Here is a 24,792-nt window from a genome sequence, read left to right on the forward strand (position 1 = left end):
GGCCAGCAAGAAAGTGCTCATGAGGAATGTGAGAGTGAACTGGTTGCAAATCATACTTTAGTGAAGTTATGCACAAAAAGAAGAATTTCTCCCCCTGACTTATTTGCAAACAATGCACTCAGCTTTTGAGCTGCCTTTACTAGCCATAGCTCCTTTCACACCCCCTTCTTGTCCTTCCACAGAGATGGGTAGATTATGGTCCACTGGTTGATCACTTGCCAATCTACAGCAACTTGCTCCTAACACCTGCTGGTTATCATCATCATCATCATCATTTCTAAAGAATACCCTAAAGTGGGGAAGAGGGTCTTGTGGCCCTCTAGTTGATTTCAGACTCCAGCTCCCATCAGCCTGTCCAATAGACAGGGCTAATGAAAGTTATAGTCTGGCAAAATCTGGAGAGCTACAGGTTGCCCATCCCTGCCCTAAAGCTAGGTATTATTTGCAGCCTGTTAATTGGAATGAGAAGAGCGTACATTTGCAGCTCTCCTAGCTGAACTCATCAGAGAAGATCGATCTATTGGTGCAGCCAACCCTTCATCTGAGTGGGTTGTTTTTTTTTTTTTGCAGTGTTTTAATTTGCATGAACAGTTCAAAAATTACTTCACTGATATATACAGAGGTGAACACAGTGACCCAGTGATGCTTACTCCAATAGGAGATTCGTATTTTCCTCGTTTTCATGATGAAGACTTAAGTGAAAGGTATCTCTGCAGTTTAGAGTGCAAATTCATAACTGTTGTGTAAAATTGCTATATCGCATTGTATATTCAGAACTATTGCATAGATACATGGGCTATGTATGTCTTCTTATATGTTAAAAGGGGGAGCTGGAGCGAACTGGCTTATATGCTGCTATCCATTTTTATCATTATTTGTGACTGTCAGGACTGGGCTCTGAGCGGCAGTCTCCATGAAGCCAGGAACTAGTAGTTGTGGGCTGAAACCAACATTCAGAACTAAAAAGAAAACCAGGCTTGAAGGACAAAACCAGGAAGCAGAAGCAAATGGCAAGCTGAAAGTCAGGACCAAAGGTAGTCAAAGAATACAGAACACACCAGGGCAAAGAAAGAGCTTTGTTGCTCAAGCAAGGGTTAATTGGAACTGGAATTTTATCATCTTTCTGGTCCAAGAGGGTCAAATGGCAAGTCTGGGTGCTGGATGAGTGACCTGGAATCCTGGGCAATCACCCCCACAATCACACTGTACTTCTAGGAGACTCCAAGTGCCTCAAAAACACAACATGGCAAGCATAAATCTTACAGCTTTTCTCATGCTGGGGGGTGGGATGGGGGGCGCCACTGCAGCAATTGCACTCCCACCCCTCACAAGCTTTAATTTTGAGGGGGGGAGGAGAGAAGGGGACTGTGACCTCACAGTTCTAAAGGTGCAACACGAGGTAAGGGGCAAGGTAGTTGTGGGCGCGGGGGGGGGGGGCTGACAATCACTCTTTTTTTGGTAGTAAACTGCCAAAGTCAACCACAATTTGAGGACTCCTGACCACAAGAGTTGTTCCAATTTGAATATAAGTATTAATTATATGATGCGAAGAAAAAATGGGGAAAGGAGAAACTGTAATACCCCAAGGGTATTTTGTCAAACGAGTTCCCAGAGCAAAAAATGTGTTGAATCCTTAGATGTTGTTCTTATATTTTCAACATCTCACCACTTTACGGTTCAACGTTTACAGTGCAAAGCCAGATTAACCATTCTGCAAAGTACTCTGTGCACTAGGATCCAAAGTGAAAGGGGCCCAACTTTTACCCCACAACAGCAACGGCAACCAGCTGAGCGATATATCACGTTTCTAGACTCAGAAAAATTAAGGAAATTGGTAGCTTGGTCGGTATAATAGAAATTGATGGTTGTATTCAACGTTAAAACTAAGGAAAATACTCCGTCAGCACAATGATTTTTCCTTGCACAACTGAATGCTCTCCTTCTGCGCCAGAGAATATTTGGGGGTAGCATGGAGCGTAGAGGGAAAGGGAAGAACATTCAACTGCACTAACACTAATCCTTGCACTAGTGCTAATATTTCATCCAGTACCATGCTGATTATTTTATGTGTATTCTGCTTTTCAGCTGAATTATTGATTCATCAAGCTATTTCACACTCCAGAGGAATTGTCTTCTTTCTTTCCAAATCATCAGAAATCATCTTAGATGTTTCACAGTACAGTGGTGCCTCGCAAGACGAAATTAATTCGTTCCGCAAGTTTTTTCTTCTTGCGAGTTTTTCGTCTTGCGAAGCACGGTTTCCCATAGGAATGCATTGAAAATCAATCAATGCGTTCCTATGGAAACCGCCTTCAGACCAGTTCCGGGGACAGTCTGTCCCCCGACCTCTTCTGAAGGCTGGGGGGACGGGACAAGGGCTTTTCTTCCCACCCCCAGCATTTTAAAAAACCCCGGGACAGCGGAGGACTTCTCCGCTGTCCCGGGGCGATTTAAAAGCCCCCGGGAAGGCAGGCAGGGGGGACAAAGACTTTTGCCCCCGCCGGTCTTCAGAAGAGGTCCTGGACCTCTTCTGAAGGCCGGCGGGGGGAGAAAGTCTTTGCTCCCCCCCGCCTGCCTTCAAAAGCCGTCCGGGACAGCGGAGAAACGCGCTGCATTTCTCCGCTCTCCAGGGAAGGCAGGAGGACCTCTTCTGAAGGCCTGGACCTCTTCTGAAGGCCGGTGGGGGGCAAAAGTCTTTGCTCCCCCCGCCTGCCTTCAAAAGCCGTCCGGGATAGCGGGAAGCACTTCCCTGCTATCCCGGACTGCTTTTAAAATGCTAGCGGTGGTGAGCAAAGCCTTTTGGCCCCTGCCGGCCTTCCTGGATATCTTCTGAAGGCTGGAGGGGGGGGGAAGGCTTTGCTTCCAACCGCCAGCATTTAAAAGAGGTCCCCGGAGATTTCCCTATGGGCTTTCTTCTTGCGAAGCAAGCCCATAGGGAAATTCGTCTTGCGAAGCAACTCACAAACGGAAAACCCTTTCGTCTTGCGGGTTTTTCGTCTTGCGAGGCATTCGTCTTGCGGGGCACCACTGTATGTAAATTCACAGCACAATCTATACATGTTCAATGGGGTTTTGCTCCCAGGTACATGGGTATATGAGTGCAGCCTCAATCATCGCTGGTTAAAAAGCATGCACGCAACTGATTGAAACATTTATTAGCTGCCACCTCTTCCTGCAGTTCCAGTGCTATTCACTATATGTAACCTTCATGAACATCCATTACATAGAATCTGAGGGTATATGCAGAAATTGAAGCACTCAAATGATTTATTTATTTATTTTGGAAGGTTGAAAGACCTCTGTGCCATTATGCTCAGTAAATCTAAAATTCAGAACCACTTCTGTCACACACTGGACTGATACCCCATTCAAGAGCACACACGGAGGTTGAAGAGGCATGAAGCCCAATAGCAGAGTCAAAGCTTCCTAGTTAACGTGGTTCAATTATACTCAGCTTCAGTCCATTTAAGTTTCTCATTTGGTTTCCCAAGGCATCATACCTGGACCTGTTGCCTGCACTAAGTTCTTCCTAAAAGGTAAAGGTAAAGGGACCCCTGACCATCAGGTCCAGTCATGGCCGACTCTGGGCTTGCGGCGCTCATCTCGCTTTATTGGCCGAGGGAGCCGGCGTACAGCTTCCGGATCATGTGGCCAGCATGACTAAGCCGCTTCTGGCGAACCAGAGCAGCGCACGGAAACGCTGCTTACCTTCCCGCCAGAGCAGTACCTATTTATCTACTTGCACTTCATGCTTTCGAACTGCTAGGTTGGCAGGAGCAGGAACCAAGCAACGGGAGCTCACCCTGTCGCGGGGATTCGAACCGCCGACCTTCTGATCGTCAAGTCCTAAACTCTGTGGTTTAACCCACAGTGCCACCCGTGTCCCTGCCCAAGTTCTTCCTATGCAAGCATTAAATGTCAGCGCTAGCTTAATAAAACAAATTTACATTTTCCCAGGAAGAGATAAAGCATCAGCTCAAGGTTAGCTCGCCTACGGCATTAAGGAATTAACATGACGGTGGCAATGCTTGATGGTGGAACCCTGTGGAACGCCTTCCTGTCAGGTGTCAAGGAGATGTGTAACTATATAACATTTAGAAGACATCTGAAGGCAGCCCTGTACAGAAAAGCTTTTTAATGTGTAATGCTCTATCACGTTTTTATATATGCCGGAAGCTGTCCAGAGTGGCTCAGGAAACCCAGTCAAATGGGCAGGGTACAAATGTTGTTGTTGTTGTTGTTAAACTACAGTGGTGCCCTGCAAGACGAACGCCTCGCAAGACGGAAAACCCGCTAGATGAAAGGGTTTTCCGTTTTGGAGGCGCTTCGCAAAACGAATTTCCCTATGGGCTTGCTTCGCAACATGAAAATGTCTTGCGAGTTCCTGCGGGTTTTTTTCCCTCCCCCCCCCTTTTTTAAGCAGCTAAGCCGCTTATCAGCTGATCCGCTAAGCTGCTAAACCGCTAAAAGCTGCTAAACCGCTAATAGTGCTAATCCGCTAAGCTGTCAATGGGCTTGCTTCGCAAGACGAAAAAACCGCTATACGAAGAGACTCACGGAACGGATTAATTTCGTCTTGCGAGGCACCACTGTAAAAGGTTACAAATAGAACAGTGCCATCGCTCAAAATCAGCATGCCCCACACATTACAATCCTGCAATTGGGGCAGGAGGAAAGAAGAAGAAGAGCAGGAGTTTGGATTTGATATCCCGCCTTTCACTCCCCTTCAGGAGTCTCAAAGCGGCTAACATTCTCCTTTTCCTTTTTTCCCCCACAACAAACACTCTGTGAGGTGAGTGAGGCTGAGAGACTTCAGAGAAGTGTGACTGGCCCAAGGTCACCCAGCAGCTGCATGTGGAGGAGCGGAGACACGAACCCGGTTCCCCAGATTACGAGACTACCGCTCTTAACCACTACACCACACTGGCTCTCAAAGAGGGGGAGAGAGCGCATATCTAGAGAGAAAACAACTTGGATGTCCTCTTCCATTTGTAAAGTTGGCTGGCATGACTGCAGCCCCATGCAGCGTTCCCTCATCCCCTCTGAAAAACCTAGTATACAATTCATGCAGCGTAGTGTGTTCCTCTCCCTCTGGCTCTACATCACTGGCTACTGTTGGCAAGCAGGCATGGCACTGGCGTAAAAATGCCAGGCCTTCAGGTAAATTGCATTTGGTATTTCAGAGGGGGGAATGAGCCTGCTGCTTCTAGTAGTAACCCTCTTTTTCTAGGAACACTTTATTGCAGACATAAACGAGGTTGGGTGTGACTTAAAGTGATCTTCTTCAGAAGTATAATCCTGCCAACTTAGCTTTCCAAAGCAACAGAGGAAATCCAAATTGGGGCTTTCTTTTCCCTTGCTTAAAAGAGAGAGAGAGGTCGCTTTACCACACACCCCCGCCTTCCCCAATGGTGCACCACAAAGAGACTGACATGATGGGCAGCTTTCCACAAAGCTGTGGAACAAGCAACAATCCTACTGCTGTTTGGCAGATTCAGTAAATAACGTGGTTTTGTCCCCAAAACCGAACTTTATTTTTTCCTCTCTTTTTCCCCCAGTTCAAGTTGAAGTTTGTTCCCACGATCCCACCACTTGTTGCAGCCCTTCAGCGAACCCTCCAAGCGAACAATTATCCTGCTCCCTGTTCCTTGGGGTGACAGGAAATAAACCTGCTCACAGGATGATAACCATGGAAACACAGGCCCAGAGTGAGTGGAGCTCTCCAGCAACAGACAAAGGAACTTGCAGAGTAGAAATAAAAGACAATCAGCTCTCCCCATTTACAGAAGCTAATGGTCAAAGGGGCCAGGGAACTGGCAGCTTAAGAGCTCTGCATCAGAGACTTCTGGATCTTCTGAATGCAAGACTTCAAATGAATGCTCAAGGAGAGGAGCCAAGGAATGGATGTGGGGTGAGTCCCAAGAGTTCAGTGGAGGATGAGTATGTTAGGCAACAAGTCCCCTGTTCAACAGTTTGGACTGTGCAGCAATGGATGCGTACATAGGGAATGGCTCGCTGGTGTGGTTCTTTTACAGCACATCACCTTTGTTGGGGAGCAGGTTTGTAAACTGCCTATTTGGCGGCAAAAGCAGGATTCCCAAACCCATGGCATGCAAAGCATTGAGTGGGGTGTGGAAGAGTGTGTCTGTTGCATCTGCAGGGCTATGCTTAATTCTTTCCTTGTCTGACATTTTCTTCTACAACTGTCCACTTACTCACCTGCTTTTCCCCACTTTATTTTAATGAAGCTTCTACCTGCCTTTACATTTTGGAAAATGCCTTAGGAACGTACAAAACAGTGAAACACACACAATAACCAAACTAAAGGGGGGGGGAGCAGATAAAACAGATTTAGATTAAAATGCCTAGGACAGAAAGCTTAGGCTGCCAGAACTAATGCTTGACAGGGAAGAAAATATATTTTTGCACTGTGGTGGAAAGCCTTTGGGGAGGAGGCAAGAGGGTTCCACAACTTCAGTGCAGCCATAAAGAAGACACTTTCTCATGTCCCAATCATTATGGTGGTGGGACACAAATAAGAGCCTCTCTAGAAATTCTTAACGAGGGAACAGGGTTCATATGGAAGAAGTCTTTCAAGAGTCATAATGGCCAGTCTGAATTGGAGCTGGTATAGTTCTTGGAACAAACAAGGAAGTTGCATGGTGAAAACAACTGGATCCAGACAGCTCTTCTGAGCCAGCAGAGGTTTCCAGACACTTCTCAAAATTCGGTCTCCCCAGCCCTATTGAAGATCTCTACAGCTTCCAACTAGGGTTACTGGGAAATGCAGTTTCCCCAGTGCTGCTGGCGCTTATTAGCAGCCCTGGGAAATGTAGTTTTCCCCAATATTGCTGGCTAGTGACTCACAACCATGGCTACATGAGAGGCACCAGAGAAGGGAGCCAGGAGAGAGGTACCTTCCTCTGGCTCAGTCTCATATCTGCACCATCAGAGCAGGAAGACTGATAAGCCAGTAGGTGGAAGGCAGGAGGAGATTTGCAGGAGAAGTTTGCACCATCGCTAGTACAAAGTCCTCACCACATGTTAGTGAGAAATCAGACTAGATCTTTGGGTTGTAACCTAAAGAGCAAGCAGCTATGAACTTCTAAAGCAGGGTGACAGTAAGGTCTCCCAAGCATATGACAGCACAGCCCTTTACGGCCTTTGATAATTAATAATAATAATAATAATAATAATAATAATAATAATAATAATAAATTTTATTTATATCCCGCCCTCCCCAGCCGAAGCCGGGCTCAGGGTGGCTAACAACACTAAAACAGTACAACATTATAAAACATTATAAAAATGAATTAAAATCAAAATTGATGGCAACCATAAACTAAAGTTTTGTAAAGATTGCCAAAGGAGGGAGTCAGGCTGCGCCCTGACCAAAGGCCAGGTGGAACAGCTCTGTCTTGCAGGCCCTGCGGAAAGATGTCAAGTCCTGCAGGGCCCTTGTCTCTTGTGACAGAGCGTTCCACCAGGTTGGAGCCGCAGCCGAAAAAGCCCTGGCTCTAGTTGAGGCCAGCCTAACCTCTCTGTGGCTTGGGACCTTCAAGGTGTTTTTATTTGAAGATCGTAAGTTCTTCTGTGGGGCATACCAGGAGAGGCGGTCCCGTAGGTACGAGGGCCCTAGGCCGTATAGGGCTTTGAAGGTTAAAACCAGCACCTTAAACCTGATCCTGTACTCCACCGGGAGCCAGTGCAGCTGGTATAGCACCGGATGAATGTGATCTCTAAGCGAAGACCCCGTAAGGAGTCTCGCTGCGGCATTTTGCACTCGCTGGAGTTTCTGGGTCAGTCTCAAGGGCAGCCCCACGTAGAGCGAGTTACAATAATCCAGTCTGGAGGTGACCGTCGCATGGATCACAGTGGCTAGGTCAGGGCGAGAGAGGTAAGGAGCCAACTGCTTAGCTTGGCGGAGATGAAAAAATGCCGCCTTTGTTATAGCTGCAATCTGCGCCTCCATGGAGAGGGAGGTATCGAAGATTACACCCAAACTCTTAACGGACGGTGCTGGCACTAATTGCACCCCCGCAAGAGATGGGAGTTGCCCCCTCAGTCCCATGTCGTCCCGTCCCAGCCAGAGGACCTCTGTCTTCGAAGGATTTAACTTCAACCGGCTCCCACGTAACCATCCAGCCACAGCCTCCAAGCATCTGATCAGTGTGTCTGGGGCCGAGTCCGGGTGGCCGTCCATCAACAGATAGAGTTGGGTGTCATCAGCATACTGATGGCAGCCCAGCCCAAAACTCCGGACAAGCTGGGCGAGGGGGCACATAAAGATGTTAAAAAGCATCGGGGAGAGTATTGCACCCTGGGGCACACCACACACCAAGGAGTGGTGGGATGACAATTCCCCCCCCAAGCGCCACCCTCTGTCCCCGACCAGAGAGAAATGAGCGCAGCCATTGAAGGACTGTGCCCTGGATCCCCATGTCTACTCATTTGCTCATCATGTCATACAAAAGAGTCCAAAGGCAAAAGTAAAGATACAAATATAAATAGGAGGGCAGGTGGGCGGGGGGGAGGAATCACATATGAGATTAAAAACACAAGCAGCAAAGCACCAAACATGATCACACACAACTTCATAGAACAATAAAAAACCCCACATTCCCCAACGTCAGCATGATCACCATCAAATTAATTAATTAAAAGATGCCCGACAAAGCTGTGCGGGAAAATCAATCAAATGTCTGGGAGAAGAGGAAATTATTTTCCTGGAGCCAGAAATATATGCAAGCCAGACTCCAAAGTTCCCTGCTTCGTAGTTCCAGAATTAGTTTGCTGTTTGTTTGTTTTTTAAAAAAAGGGAAAAACACTGAGTTAGCTGAGAGAGGCATGTGTGGGGAATTAAGAGATGGAAACACCATGACCAGAAAAAGGAACCACGTCAGATCCCTGCGCCTGAACTAACTTTTTTACAGGGAGTCTGAGGAACGGAGGCAAAATTATGGTGGGATTAAATTCTAGGCCAGGGGCTCTCTGGCGGCAGTCTGCCATATTCATTCAGGTTGGTGGCTGAAAAGGGGAGACAGCACTTTCATCACACTAAATATTCATATTGATTTTAGCTGCACTTTAACTGGTTCTTTTATTTCTTATGTTGCATCTTATAGCATTACAATTTAAATTCCATGGAATACAATAAGGTACAAGGTGCAATAAACAACAGGATCAATGAAATTACAATTAAGACATACAGCATCTAGCACAGCACACGACAGTGCATCACTACAATGGGTGGATAGGGTAGTGGGAAAATCATCAAGTGGTCCACCAAGATCCTCAGCAATTTTCAAGTGGCCCATGGCACACACAAAAAATTGGAAACCACTATCCCAAGCCTTCTTGACAAAATAGAAACTGGCAAATCATCAGGTCTAGATGGCATCCACCTAAGAGTTCTTAAAGAACTCAAAGGTGAAACTGCTGATCTAACAAAAATAAATGACTTGTTCAAAAGATCAGCCTCCATAAAAGGGGACAGGAAAATGGTTGGTGGTCACACCGATTTTTTAAAAAAGGGATCCAGTGGAGATACTGGAACTTGCAGGCCAGTTAGCTTAAGCATAAGTTCTAGCTATACTGATGAAAAGCGGTAGGAGATAAAATAGCCAAGCATACAGAAGAACAAGCTTTGCTGAAGCCGAGCCAGAAGGTCAAGTTGTGTGCGGCAGCTGTGAAAAAGCCCAATTCCATGCTAGGGATAAATAGGAAAGGAACTGAAAAGAGGACTGCCAATATCATGGTGTCATTATAGGAATGTATGGTGTGATCACACTTGGAAGTACAGTGTACAGTTCTGGCCACCTCAACTCAACAAGGACACTGTATAGTTGAAAAAGGTTCAGAAATGGGCAACCAAAATGATCAATGGGAAGGAAAAGCTTCACCCTTTAGGACTTTTTCGTTTGGAGAAAAGGCAAGTAATTATGCATGGCATGGGGGGATAGGATAGAAGGTTTCCTTCCTCTCTCACAATACTACAACTCAGGGCAGCTGACTGCTGGAAGATTTGGGGAAGAAGAAAGGAAGTACGTCTTCAAACAAACTGTGGAACTAACTCCCACAAGAGGCTATGGTGGCCATTTACCTGAGTGGCTTTAAAAGGGAATTAGACAAATCCATGGAGGAGGAGGCTACTAGACCTGATGTTCTACCTCCCATGTTCTACCTCCACTGTTGCAGGCAATATGCTTCTGGATTCCAGTTGCTAGAAACTACAGGCAGGTGTCTGTTCAGCCCCTGTAAGAACAGGATGCTGGTCCAGACAGGCCTCTAACTAGATCCAGCAGGCTCTTCTTAAGTCCTTATGGAAATGGGTAAGGAGCTGCGCTGGGCACTGGAATGCCATTTCCATAGAGCAGAAGCCTTGGGCTTATGAGGCTTCAGCAGGGATGACCAACACCATTCTAAGTTTCCGTTTGCTAGGATGAAGTTCGGAGACCCTCTTCTAGGAAAATGCTATTCATTTCAGAGATAGCGCATGTGCATGCATAAGGACAGGGGCCCTATAAACAGTGGTCAGCCATACAGCTAAATGAAACCTCCGTATTTCAGGGGCAGTATACCTCTGAATATCACCTACTGGGGAGGGAAGAGGAAGTATGTGACCTTCATGCTTTGCTTTTTCTGGCTAGCTGCGCTTTGGTCTGTTCCAGCAAGCAGTTCTCATTCATGTAATGGATCCCTTCATTGAATATACCCTAGAGCAGAGCTAACCAAGTAAGCAGTCAGGGACAAGCCAAAGGGAGTGCAACCACTTTGTAATGGCAACCACTCTCTTCTGCTTGGGTGTGGAAGAGTGGAGGAGACAGGTCAGGGGATGGGCTGATAGTGGTGAAATGCACTTTCTCTGAGGAAATGTATTTCGAAGAGGAGGACAGAGGTAATTGCCCCTCACCCTGAGGTAGGCTACCCAAAATGTTTCTCCAGCACAAGTTATCGCTCTCTACCCACCTGGCTCTGGCCCCCACAAAATGGCTTGCTCACCATTTGCAAGGAGAGAAAATTTGAAGACTTTTCTCCCATGCTACTTACCGATATTTGGGTGTTTTAATAATCGGCAGATTCGAGCCTCACGTTCCAGTTTCTGGTGATCTAAGAGTAGGAGAAAATAAAATAAAGAGTTAGTTGGCAACTTCTGCTCCAGGGCCCTCGCTCTGATCTAAACAAAAAACCAGACAGACACACCAACAGACCAGCCGCAAACGGGATGTGGCGGATGTCTGAGAGCAGCCTTCTCTTCCCCAGAACATGCCTTCCTCCAGGATGGCAAGCAACCCTGACAATATTTACATTGAAGGTCGGCAGAGATAGCGTTAACGCGCAAATGACATGGTACTTTTCTATGCGAAAGGAATTGCTTTAGACGGCCCATTCTTTCATTGTGTGAGACTTTCAGTAGTTATACACAAGACCCGAGTATCTTTTCTAAGGCATATATACTTAAATGTGTGTTTAAGTATTTTTCTTTAAAATTCAAATTATTCTGGGTTCAGAATAAGCAGTTGAATGAACATTTTGTCAAGGCCAGACCAAGACATTTTGGCACCTGAGGTAAACCCCAAAATGGCAGCCCCTCCTCCCACCAGGGAAGAAGGGATGAGTGCCAAAGATCGACATCAGGAACAAGGTGTGTGTGGGGATCAACATCAGGATCTGTTGCCCCTGGGGAAGCTGCAGCCTGAGGCAGTCACCTCACCTGGTCTCATGTGTGGGGCAGCCCTGCTTTTTGTTGATTTGTATAATTTGGGTGTAGAACTAAGTTTCCTTGGCGCAAAACATGAACAGAACTTGATATCAGGGGAAATTATTGCTTTGTTTTTGTTATGTATTCTGTGTTTTTATATTGTAATTTATTGTTGTGAACGGCCTTAAGATCTGCAGATGAAGGGTGGTATACAAATTTAAAGAGTAAAACTAAGACTAAGAATAAAAGATATTGGGAAACGGTTTACAGAAGAGAGTAGGATAACGAGTCTAGTCTCAAAAGCCAAAGAATTCACCCTTAACCTGTTTCTAGGACAGATACACAGAAGGTTAGGCTGGACAATCTAAACCCACAATCGTAATGTGGAATGGCTTGGAGGTGGGGACACAGAAGTGCTGCCAGTTATCTTTATATCCTAAGGAGGACATTCATCGCAACAGAAAAGCAACGTCAGTTCCAACAGGGTTGTCATCTGGACTAGAAAGAAAAAGCATCAAGGCAGCAGCTTCTCCATAACCCTGAAAAATCAGACATGATGTGTGTATGGGGAGGGGGAGGTTAGGGAGGGAGAAGATGCCAGAGGGCCCTTTCTCGTCACCAAGGATCAGACAGAGAAGTGATTTGTCAACTCAGTGATCACGTCCCTTCTCTAACAGCAGCAAAAGGGAGAAGATCATCAAGCAAGGTGAAAACAAGGCTTGAAAGTCAACGAGGAAGACTGGAGTTTTTTTTAAAGCAATGCTGGTGCTGACTTTGCCAATGGTAGAGAGTTAATGCCAGGATTTGTTTGCCTGTGTAAAGGAGGGAGACTGCCTCCAACCTCAGCATGCACACATGTTTATGGCACCAATATTGAGCCTGCTTTTCTCTCCCAGGTCAGAGAGATCAACGTCAGGGGCTCATGATCAACAAGCTGAGTTGCAGAGGGGTTTCAAGAGGAGCTCCAGCCCCAGGAAAGAGCTGTTGTTATGGGTAAGAGAAAACCTACCACCAAAAAAGTGTCAACTGCGCCTAGTGGTTTTTGGAAGGCCTTCCATTTCACACAAGACAGGGAGGTCTCATGCACCTTCAAAAACTGTTCAGAAGCAAAATATTTCAGTAGTAGTACTATTACCACTGCAGCACAAAGTCGCATCACCCTGCCACTCTTCCTATAGTAATACTTCTCCCCCAAACTAAGAATTAGTCCTAAGGATCACATCAAGCATCCCAGGGCAAGGAAGGGAAAGTGCTTGAGCTGCATCAAAATGCAGCGTTTCAGAAGCACGGAGCAGAAGTATCAGAAGGTCTCCTCCCTCGCACCCAAAAGATGCCGCAAACTGTGCAAGCAGAACCTCAAAAGATCTAGTGCAATGATCACCAAGTATGAGAACAGCAGCTGAACAGCAGAGCAATGCGGTTCTTTTCCACTCCAACACAGTGGAAGAAAAATACTGATTAATCTTTTATATAGTCTAAGAGCCTTTCTGCACATAATGTAGCTGTGGCTGCAGGTTTGGCTGCAGAGCTGATCTATGTGTCACACAAAACAAGGTGGAAGAATTCTGGATGCTTCCACTTCAGACATCAAATAGGGGGGCGGGGCATGCTTTTGAACACCACGATCCGTATGTAAAGACAAAGCCATCAAAAGTAGGTCTTCGGTGAGAAGACCCTGCTAGGATACTTCCCCCTCTTCATGGGTTAGTTTTCTGAAGGCAGGTGGTAGCCTGTGTGAATGTTCCAAAAATATTAATACCACTCCTCACCCGGAATCTGATGTGCTCATCTCAGCCTCCTAATTCATTGCGCATGGCCTGCATCTTCAACCTGCTCCTGGGGGTTAAATGTTGGGGGCCCCCTTTTTTGTCTGCATGCACAAACAAATGCAAACCTCCTTCTATGGAAAGCATTGGCTTTGGATTTTGGCCAGCAAACTGCTCATACAGCTGGACATAGGCTCACAGGAAGGGCAGGTTTCAGTATGTGACTGCAGATATATGTATATGGATTAGGGACTGAGAAGTGACCATGCGCCAAGAACAATAAGAGTCTCACAACCTACAAAAAAAAAAAAAATAATTGCCTATTCTATTTGTCATTAATCACACAAACTATAAGTGCTAGAAATATGCTTTTCAAGAAACCAACAACAATAGATAAAGTTACAGATAGGTAGCCGTGTTGGTCTGCCATAGTCAAAACAAAAAAATTTTTCCTTCCAGTAGCACCTTAAAGACCAACTAAGTCAGTTCTTGGTATGAGCTTTCGTGTGCATGCACACTTCCTTCAGATACACTGAAACAGAAGTTTCCAGACCCTTCTATATAGTGAGAAGGTGGGGAGGGGTATTACTCAGAAGGGTGGTGGGAATGGGTGGTTGGCAGATAGCTGTAATGAGCCTGTTGACGACTCTTAACGACTGCAATAGGTCTTACAGGGAGAAGCAAGGGGTGAAAAGGTGAAAAATGGCTTTGTCATGTATAATGAGATAAGAATCCAAGGTCTCTGTTCAGGCCAGGTTTCTCCATGGTTTTAAGTTTGGTGATAAGTTGTAATTCAGCAGCTTCTCTTTCCAGTCTATTTCTGAAATTCCTTTGTAGTAAAACAGCTACTTTGAGATCTTGTATAGAATGTCCTGGGAGATTGAAGTGTTCTCCTACTGGTTTCTCTGTCTTGTGATTCCTGATGTCCGATTTATGTCCGTTTATTCTTTGGCGTAAGGTCTGGCCTGTTTGTCCAATATAGAGAGCTGAAGGACACTGTTGGCATTTGATGGCATACAGAGCTCAAGCTCTGGGAGGAAGACCTTTCATTGCCTACAGACAGCCACCCAGTCTTAAACAACTCCTAACCTACAATAATACTACAACCAGACCTAACACGGACACTGGCACCAGAGCCTGCAATAAACCCAGATGCCAACTTTGCTGCCACATACACCCGGACAACACCATTACTGGCCCCAACAACATCACACATACCATCTCGGGACTATTTAATTGCTCATTGTCTAACATTGTGTATGCCATCAAATGCCAACAGTGTCCTTCAGCTCTCTATGTTGGACAAACAGGCCAGACCTATTGCAGTCGTTAAGAGTCGTCAACAGGCTCATCACAGCTATCTGCCAACCACCCATTCCCACCACCCTTCTGAGTAATACCCCTCCCCACCTTCTCACTATATAGAAGGGTCTGGAAACTTCTGTTTCAGTGTATCTGAAGAAGTGTGCATGCACACGAAAGCTCATACCAAGAACTGACTTAGTTGGTCTTTAAGGTGCTACTGGAAGGAATTTTTTTTTGTTTTAACAATAGATAAAGATTTACATACCGCATTCCACAACTACAGAAATGAAGAGCTCCAATTTATAAACCTTTGTGAAACATGTACCTGCATATAAATCTGTCCTGTGCATTATTATTTCCTGCTTGATTAGTACACCCAGCTATCTTTTTAAATACCATAAAAGGGAAAGTTTCCAAGGTTTTCACTGAATAAAAAATATTGGGCCAAAGGAGAGCTGGACAGTGAGGGGACTAAAAACTTAACCAACACATGCCAACCACTTGAAAGGAGAAGTATAGAAAATACAGCACACGCTAAAGGGATGACTTTAAGCACTTTATGAAGAAGTCTCTATCCACCTACTCCTAAAAACTTTATTATTGTAACCTTGAACCCTCTCTCAATGCTCACCTGTCAAGATTCAGCAACCATTTTTAAGAAACTTGCTGATGAAAGTGATGATCAATTGTAAAAAACAAACCCTTCTCTCACTAGAGGAGAGTTGCGTCTGTTGTCACCACCCAAAGATCTGTAGGTGATGTCCACTGCTGAAAAACTAATTTCCGATAAACTGATAGCGATCATGTTGGCCCAATGGGTGAGTTATGTTTGCAGTGAACCTGTTTCTTAGGGCAACAATGCAGGGAAGCAAACAGCTGATCAGGAGAGGGATGAAGACTTACCACGTGCTGCTCAGCTAGCCAGCCAAGATGGACAGCTGACCAGCTCACAGCCTCAGCAGACATGACATAACCAGTGAAATGCCACAGGCGATGTAAATCAAGAGCAATTGCTGCAGGGAACCTTACACCCTCTTGAGACGCAGGAGGCAAGAGATGTAGGGTAGAATATAGCGATACCCACATGCACAGCTTACAACAAGGAGCCATGACCTCTATGCTCCCTGAAACCTACCTCATCTAAATGCATGCCCACACATATACACACAGCTGGCTGCAAACCAAGAAGGAAAGCACTCCAGTCACAAGGTACAGGAAAACTATTTCTGGTCAGGGGGAAAGAATTCCACGCTGTTCTGTCTCCAGGGCAACAAAACAGGCGGACAAGCACAAAGCGAAGAATTCAAGCTCGCTCTGGTTGTGCGGGACTCCTCCTGGAACTCCACGGCATCAGCCACCAAGCACTGTAAAAGGTCAGGCGCAAAAAGAAAAATGGTTTCGGGATCCCCATCACTGACTCACTTGGAATGCAGATGGATCATCAATCCAAATGCTTATTCCAAAAGCTCATGTGACCACCAGAATGCCTGCAGTTATAGACTTTGAAACCAAACTCAGAACAATCCACTTGGCTGCCCCCTTCCATTATCAGCTTTTGAGACAATGCATTTCAAATTTTAAGTAAACATAAAGGTAAAGGGACCCCTGACCATTAGGTCCAGTCGTGACCGACTCTGGGGTTGCGGCGCTCATCTCGCTTTATTGGCCGAGGGAGCTGGCGTACAGCTTCCGGGTCATGTGGCCAGCATGACTAAGCCGCTTCTGGCAAACCAGAGCAGCACACAGAAATGCTGTTTACCTTCCCGCTGGAGCGGTACCTATTTATCTACTTGCACTTTGGTGTGCTTTCAAACTGCTAGGTTGGCAGAAGAAGGGACCGAGCAATGGGAGCTCACCCCGTCGCGGGGATTCGAACCGCCGTCCTTCTGATTGGCAAGTCCTAGGCTCTGTGGTTTAACCCACAGCACCACCCGCATCCCAAATTTTAAGTACTTGCCCACAAAAGGAATATTGGGAGGGTTCTGAGTTCCATCCCAGCTCCTGCAATGGACTGGCAGTTCATGCCTATGCTGTCACACCTGCAAACTTTTATTTTCATTAAAGCAATCAACCAATATGGATTTATTCCTGGGACAATATCTCCAAAGTTTGTCGATAATAGCCTACTTATAGTAAAATATGGCGATGGCATCAGCAACCTAGCAATAGAGACAACCGCAGCCTCAAAATGGGCGTGGTCTTTCAGGTATTCCAATTATATAAACAAATCATTGTGTGTCTATCACTTTGCCTCCTCCACCTAGGGCCCAGAACTTTTTACCAGGGACCAGAACTACAAGTCCCAGAATATAAGGCAGAAACACACACCTCACTGGGGCTGGGTAACACCTGCTGCCTCCTCTTGCCCTTTGGTAAGCTTTTTCAGCCCTTGGAGTGGGGCAGGACAGCTGTAGAGAGGTTTGAACAGGATGGAAGTGAGCACACCTTGTTTCTTCTTGTTAGAACTAAGGCATGCAACCACCAGGGTCTGAATTCTCACAACAGTCATATTCGTATGACAATGCAGGTAAAGTGCATTAAACTCTTGTGCTAACAGAGCATTCATGCAACTTTGAATTCCCCTTTATATTTTTGTTGTGAACTGTACTTTGAAAAGTGGTTTGTCTGCTTGTCCACATGTTCTCGATATGTTTGACCACCTCTCAAGATATCATCTCCAAACTCAGCTTGAGGGTTCCCAAGGTGGAGGATCTCTACACACACACACACACACACTGATTTGGGGCCAGGCCAGGGGTTTCTTGGGTCAGGACAGAGCTCTGGGTTGGTGTGTGGGTGTTTGCGCACAGCCCTAAAACGCACAACTTACACAATCGATTTAAAAACCTCGATATTTTCTGGTTTCTTAAAACTATCAGGCCATACCAGGCACTTTGTGCTAGTAAATAATAAATAAAATAAATGCACAGCAATGTGCAAGCCCATCCCTGGACAAACTGTAGTTAATCTTAACTATGGTTAATGGAAACAAGCCAACTTCAAGTCATAAATTATGAAGGTAGCTTATTCCAACTATTCATACTAAGATGAACCACAGTTTAGGGATCAGACAACATGCTAAACTATGTTTAAATTAAAAGGAGATAAAAGCATTCAATCTCCTCCTTAGAAAAGAAAGGGAAGAGAGAGCACCCAAGTCTAAGTCTCACAGGGGCTCATTCTCATAACTCTAAACACATTCATCATTCAGGCTTTATGCTATGACCTGTAGTAATACAAAGCTTCATATAAAATAAGGATTTGGACACTAAATTAACTGTCTATTTAATTATGTATTCCGAATAGCAATATAGATTTGTGAAAGTTTTGGTGAAGGTGGTTTGCAGCAGCACCAAATCCCAATTCTGAAGTCCTCATTCTAGCTGCAGTTTCTTAAAGAGCTTTTTCTTTTTTCTTTTAATGGGGTGGGAGGAAGCCTGGGGCAGAATATTTTCAGACAGACACACAAAATCAGTGGCCATCTGCAAACCCCGGGTGACCTCAGAGCTGTCAACTAGGAACATTTATGTAACACAAATAAAGAGATATGATGAAAAAGGTCAGTGTGCCTAATCAGCTGTCATGCGGAGAGGAGAGGAGGAGAACACAAGTAAAACCCATCCATCTTGGCCACCTCCTACTTCCCTAAGGGTGAACCGAGTTAAAAATAGAAAGTCACAATAAAAAGTGATCAATCTCACACAAAATGAGGCCAAGCTCAAATGACTTGAGAAGGGAAGAGATTTTTGGTCAGGTGCACTGGCAGTACCATGACCTTCCTGCCATGACACACCACACAACAAAGGCCCTTGCATGCATTCATACAGAGAGCCTTGGCCTTGCCCTCCCCACCCCCAGCCAGCCAGAAGTTCATTCATAAATGTCCCAATGGATCTCCTCAGAGTGATGGCAAAGGAGGGTTTTCATTACTGCTTGGGGCAACTGTAAGACAATGCACCATTTTCTAGTCAAATTCTTCTCGAGGCAGAATATAGGCAGAGCAGAGAAAACTTTAAAGAGGCTGCACAGGATCCCATCCTGCCTCCCTTCTCCAAACACCTACCTAATATCTAATAGTTATTGTTGGACTCTACACACAATTCATGGGGATGAACACTAGGCTGGACCTCACCTTTAAGGCCAGCAGCAGTGTAAGAAATAAATAAACGCAGCGGGCCCAGGAAACAGCCATGTACAGCCAAAGGCGAATTATCAGGAGGAAAGCCACAGAAGGACTAATGGGGAGGTGCTCGTTTCACATTTCAGAAGATTCCAAGCAAGGTAGGGAAGCAAGCCCCATTATTCCCAACCATTACTCAGAAGAAGAAAAAGCTGAGATAAAGGCCAAACCTGCATCTTGAAACATTCAGTTTTCACGTAGCTCTGAGGTACTAACTACAAAATGCATACACAATCAGAGGGTAAATCTCACTTCTGCTTAAGAATAAAGTATAATAATTATTTCGGCGCAGGCCTTCCATAGCCTGATTATTACAAAATGCTTAGCCCCACATTTGGTTCTCTCAGGGGCAAACAACTTGAACCTTTTGAACTTCAGGAGCCTTTAGCTGAAAGTACACCAGAGGTGGTGCTTGGTTTGCATCTCTAGGCAGTTTAGCTTTGGGTAGATGATACCTTATTTCTGCCTGGGTGCTGCTTATATATTTGCATTTCCCGGCTTTTATATCACAGTCTTTGCTTTCTTCCTCAAACATGCTGGGGGGGTGCGTATTCTCTCACCTGGCTGCGCATGCACTGCACTGAGCGCAAGGCCCTCTTAGTTCCATTCTGTCTTTTGGGTCATACAGAGACTCGGGGTACTGAGGAAAATGCAATGTTACAGTAGTCCTATTCACGCATTACTCATGTCCACATACCTGGGCTAACCCTGCCTCTGGCACTGCACAGGTCTCTGTGGACATCCTCACTTGTGGGGGTTAGGGAAGTATGACATCAGGGGAGGGACGGACACAGTTTCTGCTCTGATACATGACTGCCCTACACAAGAGTAATCTAGCAGCTATGTTCAGACCAGAGGCCATCCCTTCTGCACACACAAGGCCCCAAGCAAAATCATTCTCATATCCTAGTAGGCTCTCCAAATAGCATAGCTGGCAAAGGGAGTTGAGACCAACAACTTGGGAGAGGTCACCGCTGGTCATAACCAGTGGCTTAACAGTACAAAACAACTTTGTTATGTTCAGCCCACCAACTCCAGTGTGCACTGGATGCGACTATTTTTGAGGCCATTGCTAACAACAGCCTGATTTTTAAGTGCATTGCCTGAGATCCGTTTCAGGAATGGAAGGAGCCATCTCCACTTATGGAACATGGGGTGACCTCAAGTCGTCCTATTTCCACAGTTGGCTTGCCTTGCCAGTGATAAAGGAATGGAATGAAGATGGCATTATCTTTGCGACCAAGCGGAAGTACTAAAAAGAGCTCCCCTTTGGTTCAGGAGTCCCTTCCAGCTAACAACTGCCAGCAGGAACCAAATAAAGAAGGCCACTCTCTGCTGCAACAGCAAAAGACGCAAGTTCCTATGATGAGTCACTCAGCCCCCGAATCCCTTTGCTGGCCTAGATTAGCACTGCTGCCACTCAACAAGGGAGTTGTAAACCAACTATTCTAGCCTGTGGCATGCTAGCTGCTCCTCTCCCAGCCAGCCCAAGGCCCACACAATGCCCTCCACAACAAAGAGTGAGTCAGTAGCAGGAGGCGCATTAGCCGTCAGCCCACAGCAAATTCTTTGTTTCACCCAAGCCACGGATGGCAGGCGCCGAGAAAAGTTTGCTTCCTAAGACCTCAGAAGTCTGTCTTTCAGAAGGATGAAAACAAGAGTGGTAAGGACCAAGGTAGAAAAGGAGACCATTTAAAGATATATAGCAGTGGAGCTCCCAGCTGTAGAACAGAACTCCTGTTGCTAACATGCATATTCAGTCCTAAGCAATATTCACACAAAGTTATCAGTCTTCTCGTGATGAAAAATTGAAGAATGTACATCCAGGTCTCATCCATATCGCTGCAGCATTTGCTTTTCCCAGTGTGGACACCATCATCCCATAGCTCCCAGACTTGACCATGCTAACAGCCCTTTGACCTTAGGAACAACCTGTGACACACTAAGTCTGCAATCCTATATGCAGTGTCCTAAGAGGAACTCAGTGGGACTTATATCTGAGAACTAGAAATTTCTTATAAGGGTTGGTTCTCATAATGGGATGTGGGTGGTGCTGTGGTCTAAACCACTGAGCCTCTTGGGCTCATCGACCGTAAGGTTGGCAGTTCGAATCTGCGCAATGGGGTGAGCTCCTGTTGCTTTGTCCCAGCCCAACAAAGCAGTTCAAAAGCATACCAGCCTAAGTAAATAGGTACCGCTGCGGCAGGAGGGTAAACAGCATTTTCGTGTGCTCTGGCTTTCATCCAGTTGTGCCAGAAGCGGTTTAGTCATGCTGGCTATATGACCCAGAAAGTTGTCTGCGGACAAACACCAGCTCCCTCAGCCTGAAAGTGGAGATGAGCTCCACATCCCAAAGTCAAATTTGACTGGACTTAAACGTCCAAGGGTCTTTTATCTTTTTACCTTTACCTGTTTCTCATGTTGTTGCTTCTATTGGAATCTACTCAGACATAGTTAAGTGCATGTTCATAAGTTAAGGAAGCCTTATGGATATCAATAATACCCAAGGAACTAACTAGCCCAAGCACATAAATGGCTCCTTGATAGATTGCTTACGGTAGCAAGTCAGAATTGCTTCCAGATATGCAGGCGCAAAGTCTGGTGTTTGGGTTGTGGTGGTTTCTGTCGTTTTCATTTTCAAGCAGTTGACATACCACAAACAACTAATATGGGAATGGGCAGTTGATGGCCCATCCTATGAGCTCGTTGCCTTTTGCAAACTTATTTGTAAGGCTGCATTAACTTCATGCTACTGATCTGTTCCTGAACAGTGACAGAAACAAATTTCCTAAGAGTAGAGTTTGCACTTCAGCACTATATGCAATTAAGTTAACACTCCAGCTGCAGCTCCAAGACACCTAGGATAATGAGTATTTTTAAAAGGCACACTGTGGCCCCAGGATTTGTAAGTAAGTGCTTGGTGTAACTTTCTGTACAAGAGGAAGTGGCAGGAGCCTTGTTACCAAAGCACAGCAACTTCCATACTCTTATATGGTGCAAAGAGATGACTGTGGAACAAACCAGTATCGCAAAAGGAGGACCAGGTGCGATTATGTGAAGGTACTGGGCAGTATCCAGCCAACTTGTTCAATCTGTGCAAGGATTTCTGCATCTGCAACAGAACTTTCTCCCCTCTTCTCCTTCTGCCCCCTAAATCAAAATTCAAATCCACAGAGATAGTGGAAATCTTGATAGATCAGCAATGTATTTATTTTTATTTAAATATTGATCAGGTGCACTTTCATATAAAATATCACAAGGTGATATACAAGTTGGGGGGTGGGACATATAAAAATGTCAAGCACATCAACAGAAAGCTGGTCGTAAAAGAATCTTATTTACAGGCAGGAATGAGCCAGACAACCTCTCCCATCCCTACTATCCAGCCACAGGTACGAAAGAGATTGCATTTGCTTCTGTGAAGTAGACACCAAGCTGCACCAACTGCTAAACGCTATCAGGCTACCAAGCCCAGCCAAAATTTGTGGACCCCTGCGTTGATGGAAATCGCTTAACGGTTTGGGAAGTTTCCGTTTTGCTTAAATACTACCCTGCCATATCCCAAAGCAATTAAGAGCCTACTAGCCGATCACAGAATTCTAGAACCTGCCCCTTTGCTGCCACTGAGTAAAGGACAGAAGTGCCAGATGGCAGCCAAAAAAACACACTAGCTTTGCAGCAGGGGGCTGAAATGCAATACACTCCTGTCAGATGACTTGGCTCCTCCAATCGCAATGCAGTTTAATCTCTGCTTAAAACTTCTCTGCCGCATCTGCCTCAGGAACACGGAACACACGTCACCAGATCTCAGTGATTACACATCTGTTGCTAAAGGCAGATTTGTATTAGCTTGTCTGTGGAAGGGGGAGGAGAAAACCCCATGGCACTCCTCCTTATGGGTGCATCAGGAGTTAACCAACACCGGCCAGGTATTCTTGGAAAAGAGACACTAGACCTAGGCTCTCCTGTGCCTACACAAGTAATAGGCAAAGACTGCAAATGGTTTCCTAAATTTATTTTTGGTATATTTTTGGTATATTTTCTTAGTGTTTATAAAGAGAGATACAAAACTGAATACCAAATATCTTTTTTTAGCCAACATTAAATAAAATAAAAACATAGAGAAAAGGAAAGAAGAAAAGGAAAACATAGAGAAAAGGAAAGAAGAGAAGAGAAAAGAAAAAAGGAGGGGAAATAACAATGAGAGAGATAGAACATAACTGAAGAGAATAGGAAAAATAAAATACAGAAATTAAACAACTTCTGATTTTTCATCTGTCCACTATATAGAAACTTCATCCACCCCAATATAACACCCAAGAAACCCACCTTGTATAAACCAACATTATATTCAATCCCCAAATCCATATATCATTGTTTCATTTTCTTTTTCACGCAAAAGTCTATGAGAGGTTTCCAATCTTTAGTAAATGTTAATAATGACCTTTCTCTGATTAAACATGTCAATTTTGCCATCTCAGCTAGGTCCATTAATTTTAGCAACCATTCTCCCACTGTTGATAATAATTAATATTTCCATCTTTGCACCTACAATAGAAAAGACTGCAAATGTTTATCACTGTTGCAAGATTCTCTTTGCGAAGGCAAGAAGTGCCTACCTAGGAATCGCTATCTTTGAACTCAGTGGGGCTAACTTCTGAGTACATTTTTCTCTTGGACCACTTTTATAGATCACACTGGCCAGCACTCCAGTTTCACGGCCACACTTTTGTCACTACACATGAGGGCTCGTCTTACATTTCAAACACACGCAAGTCACATCTGCGGCAAAGGAAAGCAGGCTGCCGGAGGAACAACATGTACAAACAAGCTCAAAGAGAAAACTCGTGAATAGGGAGAGTCTGAAAACAGCTCTGTTCGTGGGTCTTATCTTTTCAGATAATTTGTGCACCGGTGTTCTCACATTACATCTGTACATAATTTCAGGGGAGGGTGTGACTTGAGGACACGCACGAAAGCTTTTAAAATTGCAACATGAGGAGCTGCTAGCAATTTCCAGCTTTGGGTCCGTTCCCAAACCACATCCAACGTTATCACACTTCTTTATCTTCACATAAATGTCTTGTCCAGCTCCTGTCCAAATCTGAACTTTTTAGAAGCAATTTGAACAAATAACCCTACAGGAGCTCTCAGTTACACACTTTTCTTGACCACTAAGGGGCAACATTACGATTTAGCTGGAAGTCACCCAAAGGTCATCTAGCCAAACTTCCTGCAATGCAGGAATCTCTGCTAAACCATCCCTCACAGATTTTAGTTTACCCCATTATATAAACCCAGCCTCCAGTCCACCAGCTCAAAGGATACCTACACTAGCCTTCAGAGTATACCGTATTTTTCGTCCCATAGGACGCACCTAGTTTTTTTTGGGAGGGGGGAAATAAAGGAATTTCCCCCCCTTTATTTCCCCCCCCAACCAGATCGGGGAAACCGAACCAGGTCGAGGAACAGCGAGATGGCGGCGCTGCGCCTCCCTGCTGTCCCCCGAGCTTGTGGGGCTGGCCAATGTCTGCCCGGCGCGAGGGGCACTCTGCTTCAGGGCGTCCCTCGCGCCGGGCGGCAGGCTGCCATCCACAGGGTGGGGAGCCCTGCGGGGAACTCCTGCAGGGCTCCCCACGCTGCAGATGTCTGCCCGGCGCGAGGGGCGCTCTGCTTCAGGGTGCCCCTCCTGCCGGGCGGCAGGCTGCTATCCGCAGCGTGGGGAGCCCTGCGGGGAACTCCTGCAGGGCTCCCCACCCTGCGGATGTCTGTCCGGCACGCAGGGAGCTCTGCTTCAGGGCGCTCTGCGTGCCGGGTGGCAGGCTGCTATCCGCAACCTA

The 24,792-nt window shown here is 45.6% G+C and overlaps 1 protein-coding gene across 37 annotated transcripts in view; it reads right to left on the reverse strand.

The window, feature by feature from the left end:
• Positions 1-24,792, reverse strand: part of CAMK2G (calcium/calmodulin dependent protein kinase II gamma) — a 164,933-nt gene that overhangs the window by 86,664 nt on the left and 53,477 nt on the right. For 36 of the 37 annotated variants that reach the window (XM_083738377.1, XM_083738369.1, XM_083738379.1 and 33 more), the window contains exon 3: positions 11,050-11,109. In XM_083738377.1, the coding sequence (XP_083594503.1) occupies positions 11,050-11,109 (60 nt within the window). Of the gene's footprint in view, positions 1-11,049; positions 11,110-15,403; positions 15,532-24,792 lie in introns of those variants that run through there. The other variant, XM_083738384.1, reaches the window with a different exon arrangement.

This window comes from Podarcis gaigeae (assembly GCF_964106915.1).
Source record: "Podarcis gaigeae genome assembly, chromosome: 5".
In the NCBI taxonomy this organism is placed as follows: domain Eukaryota; kingdom Metazoa; phylum Chordata; class Lepidosauria; order Squamata; family Lacertidae; genus Podarcis; species Podarcis gaigeae.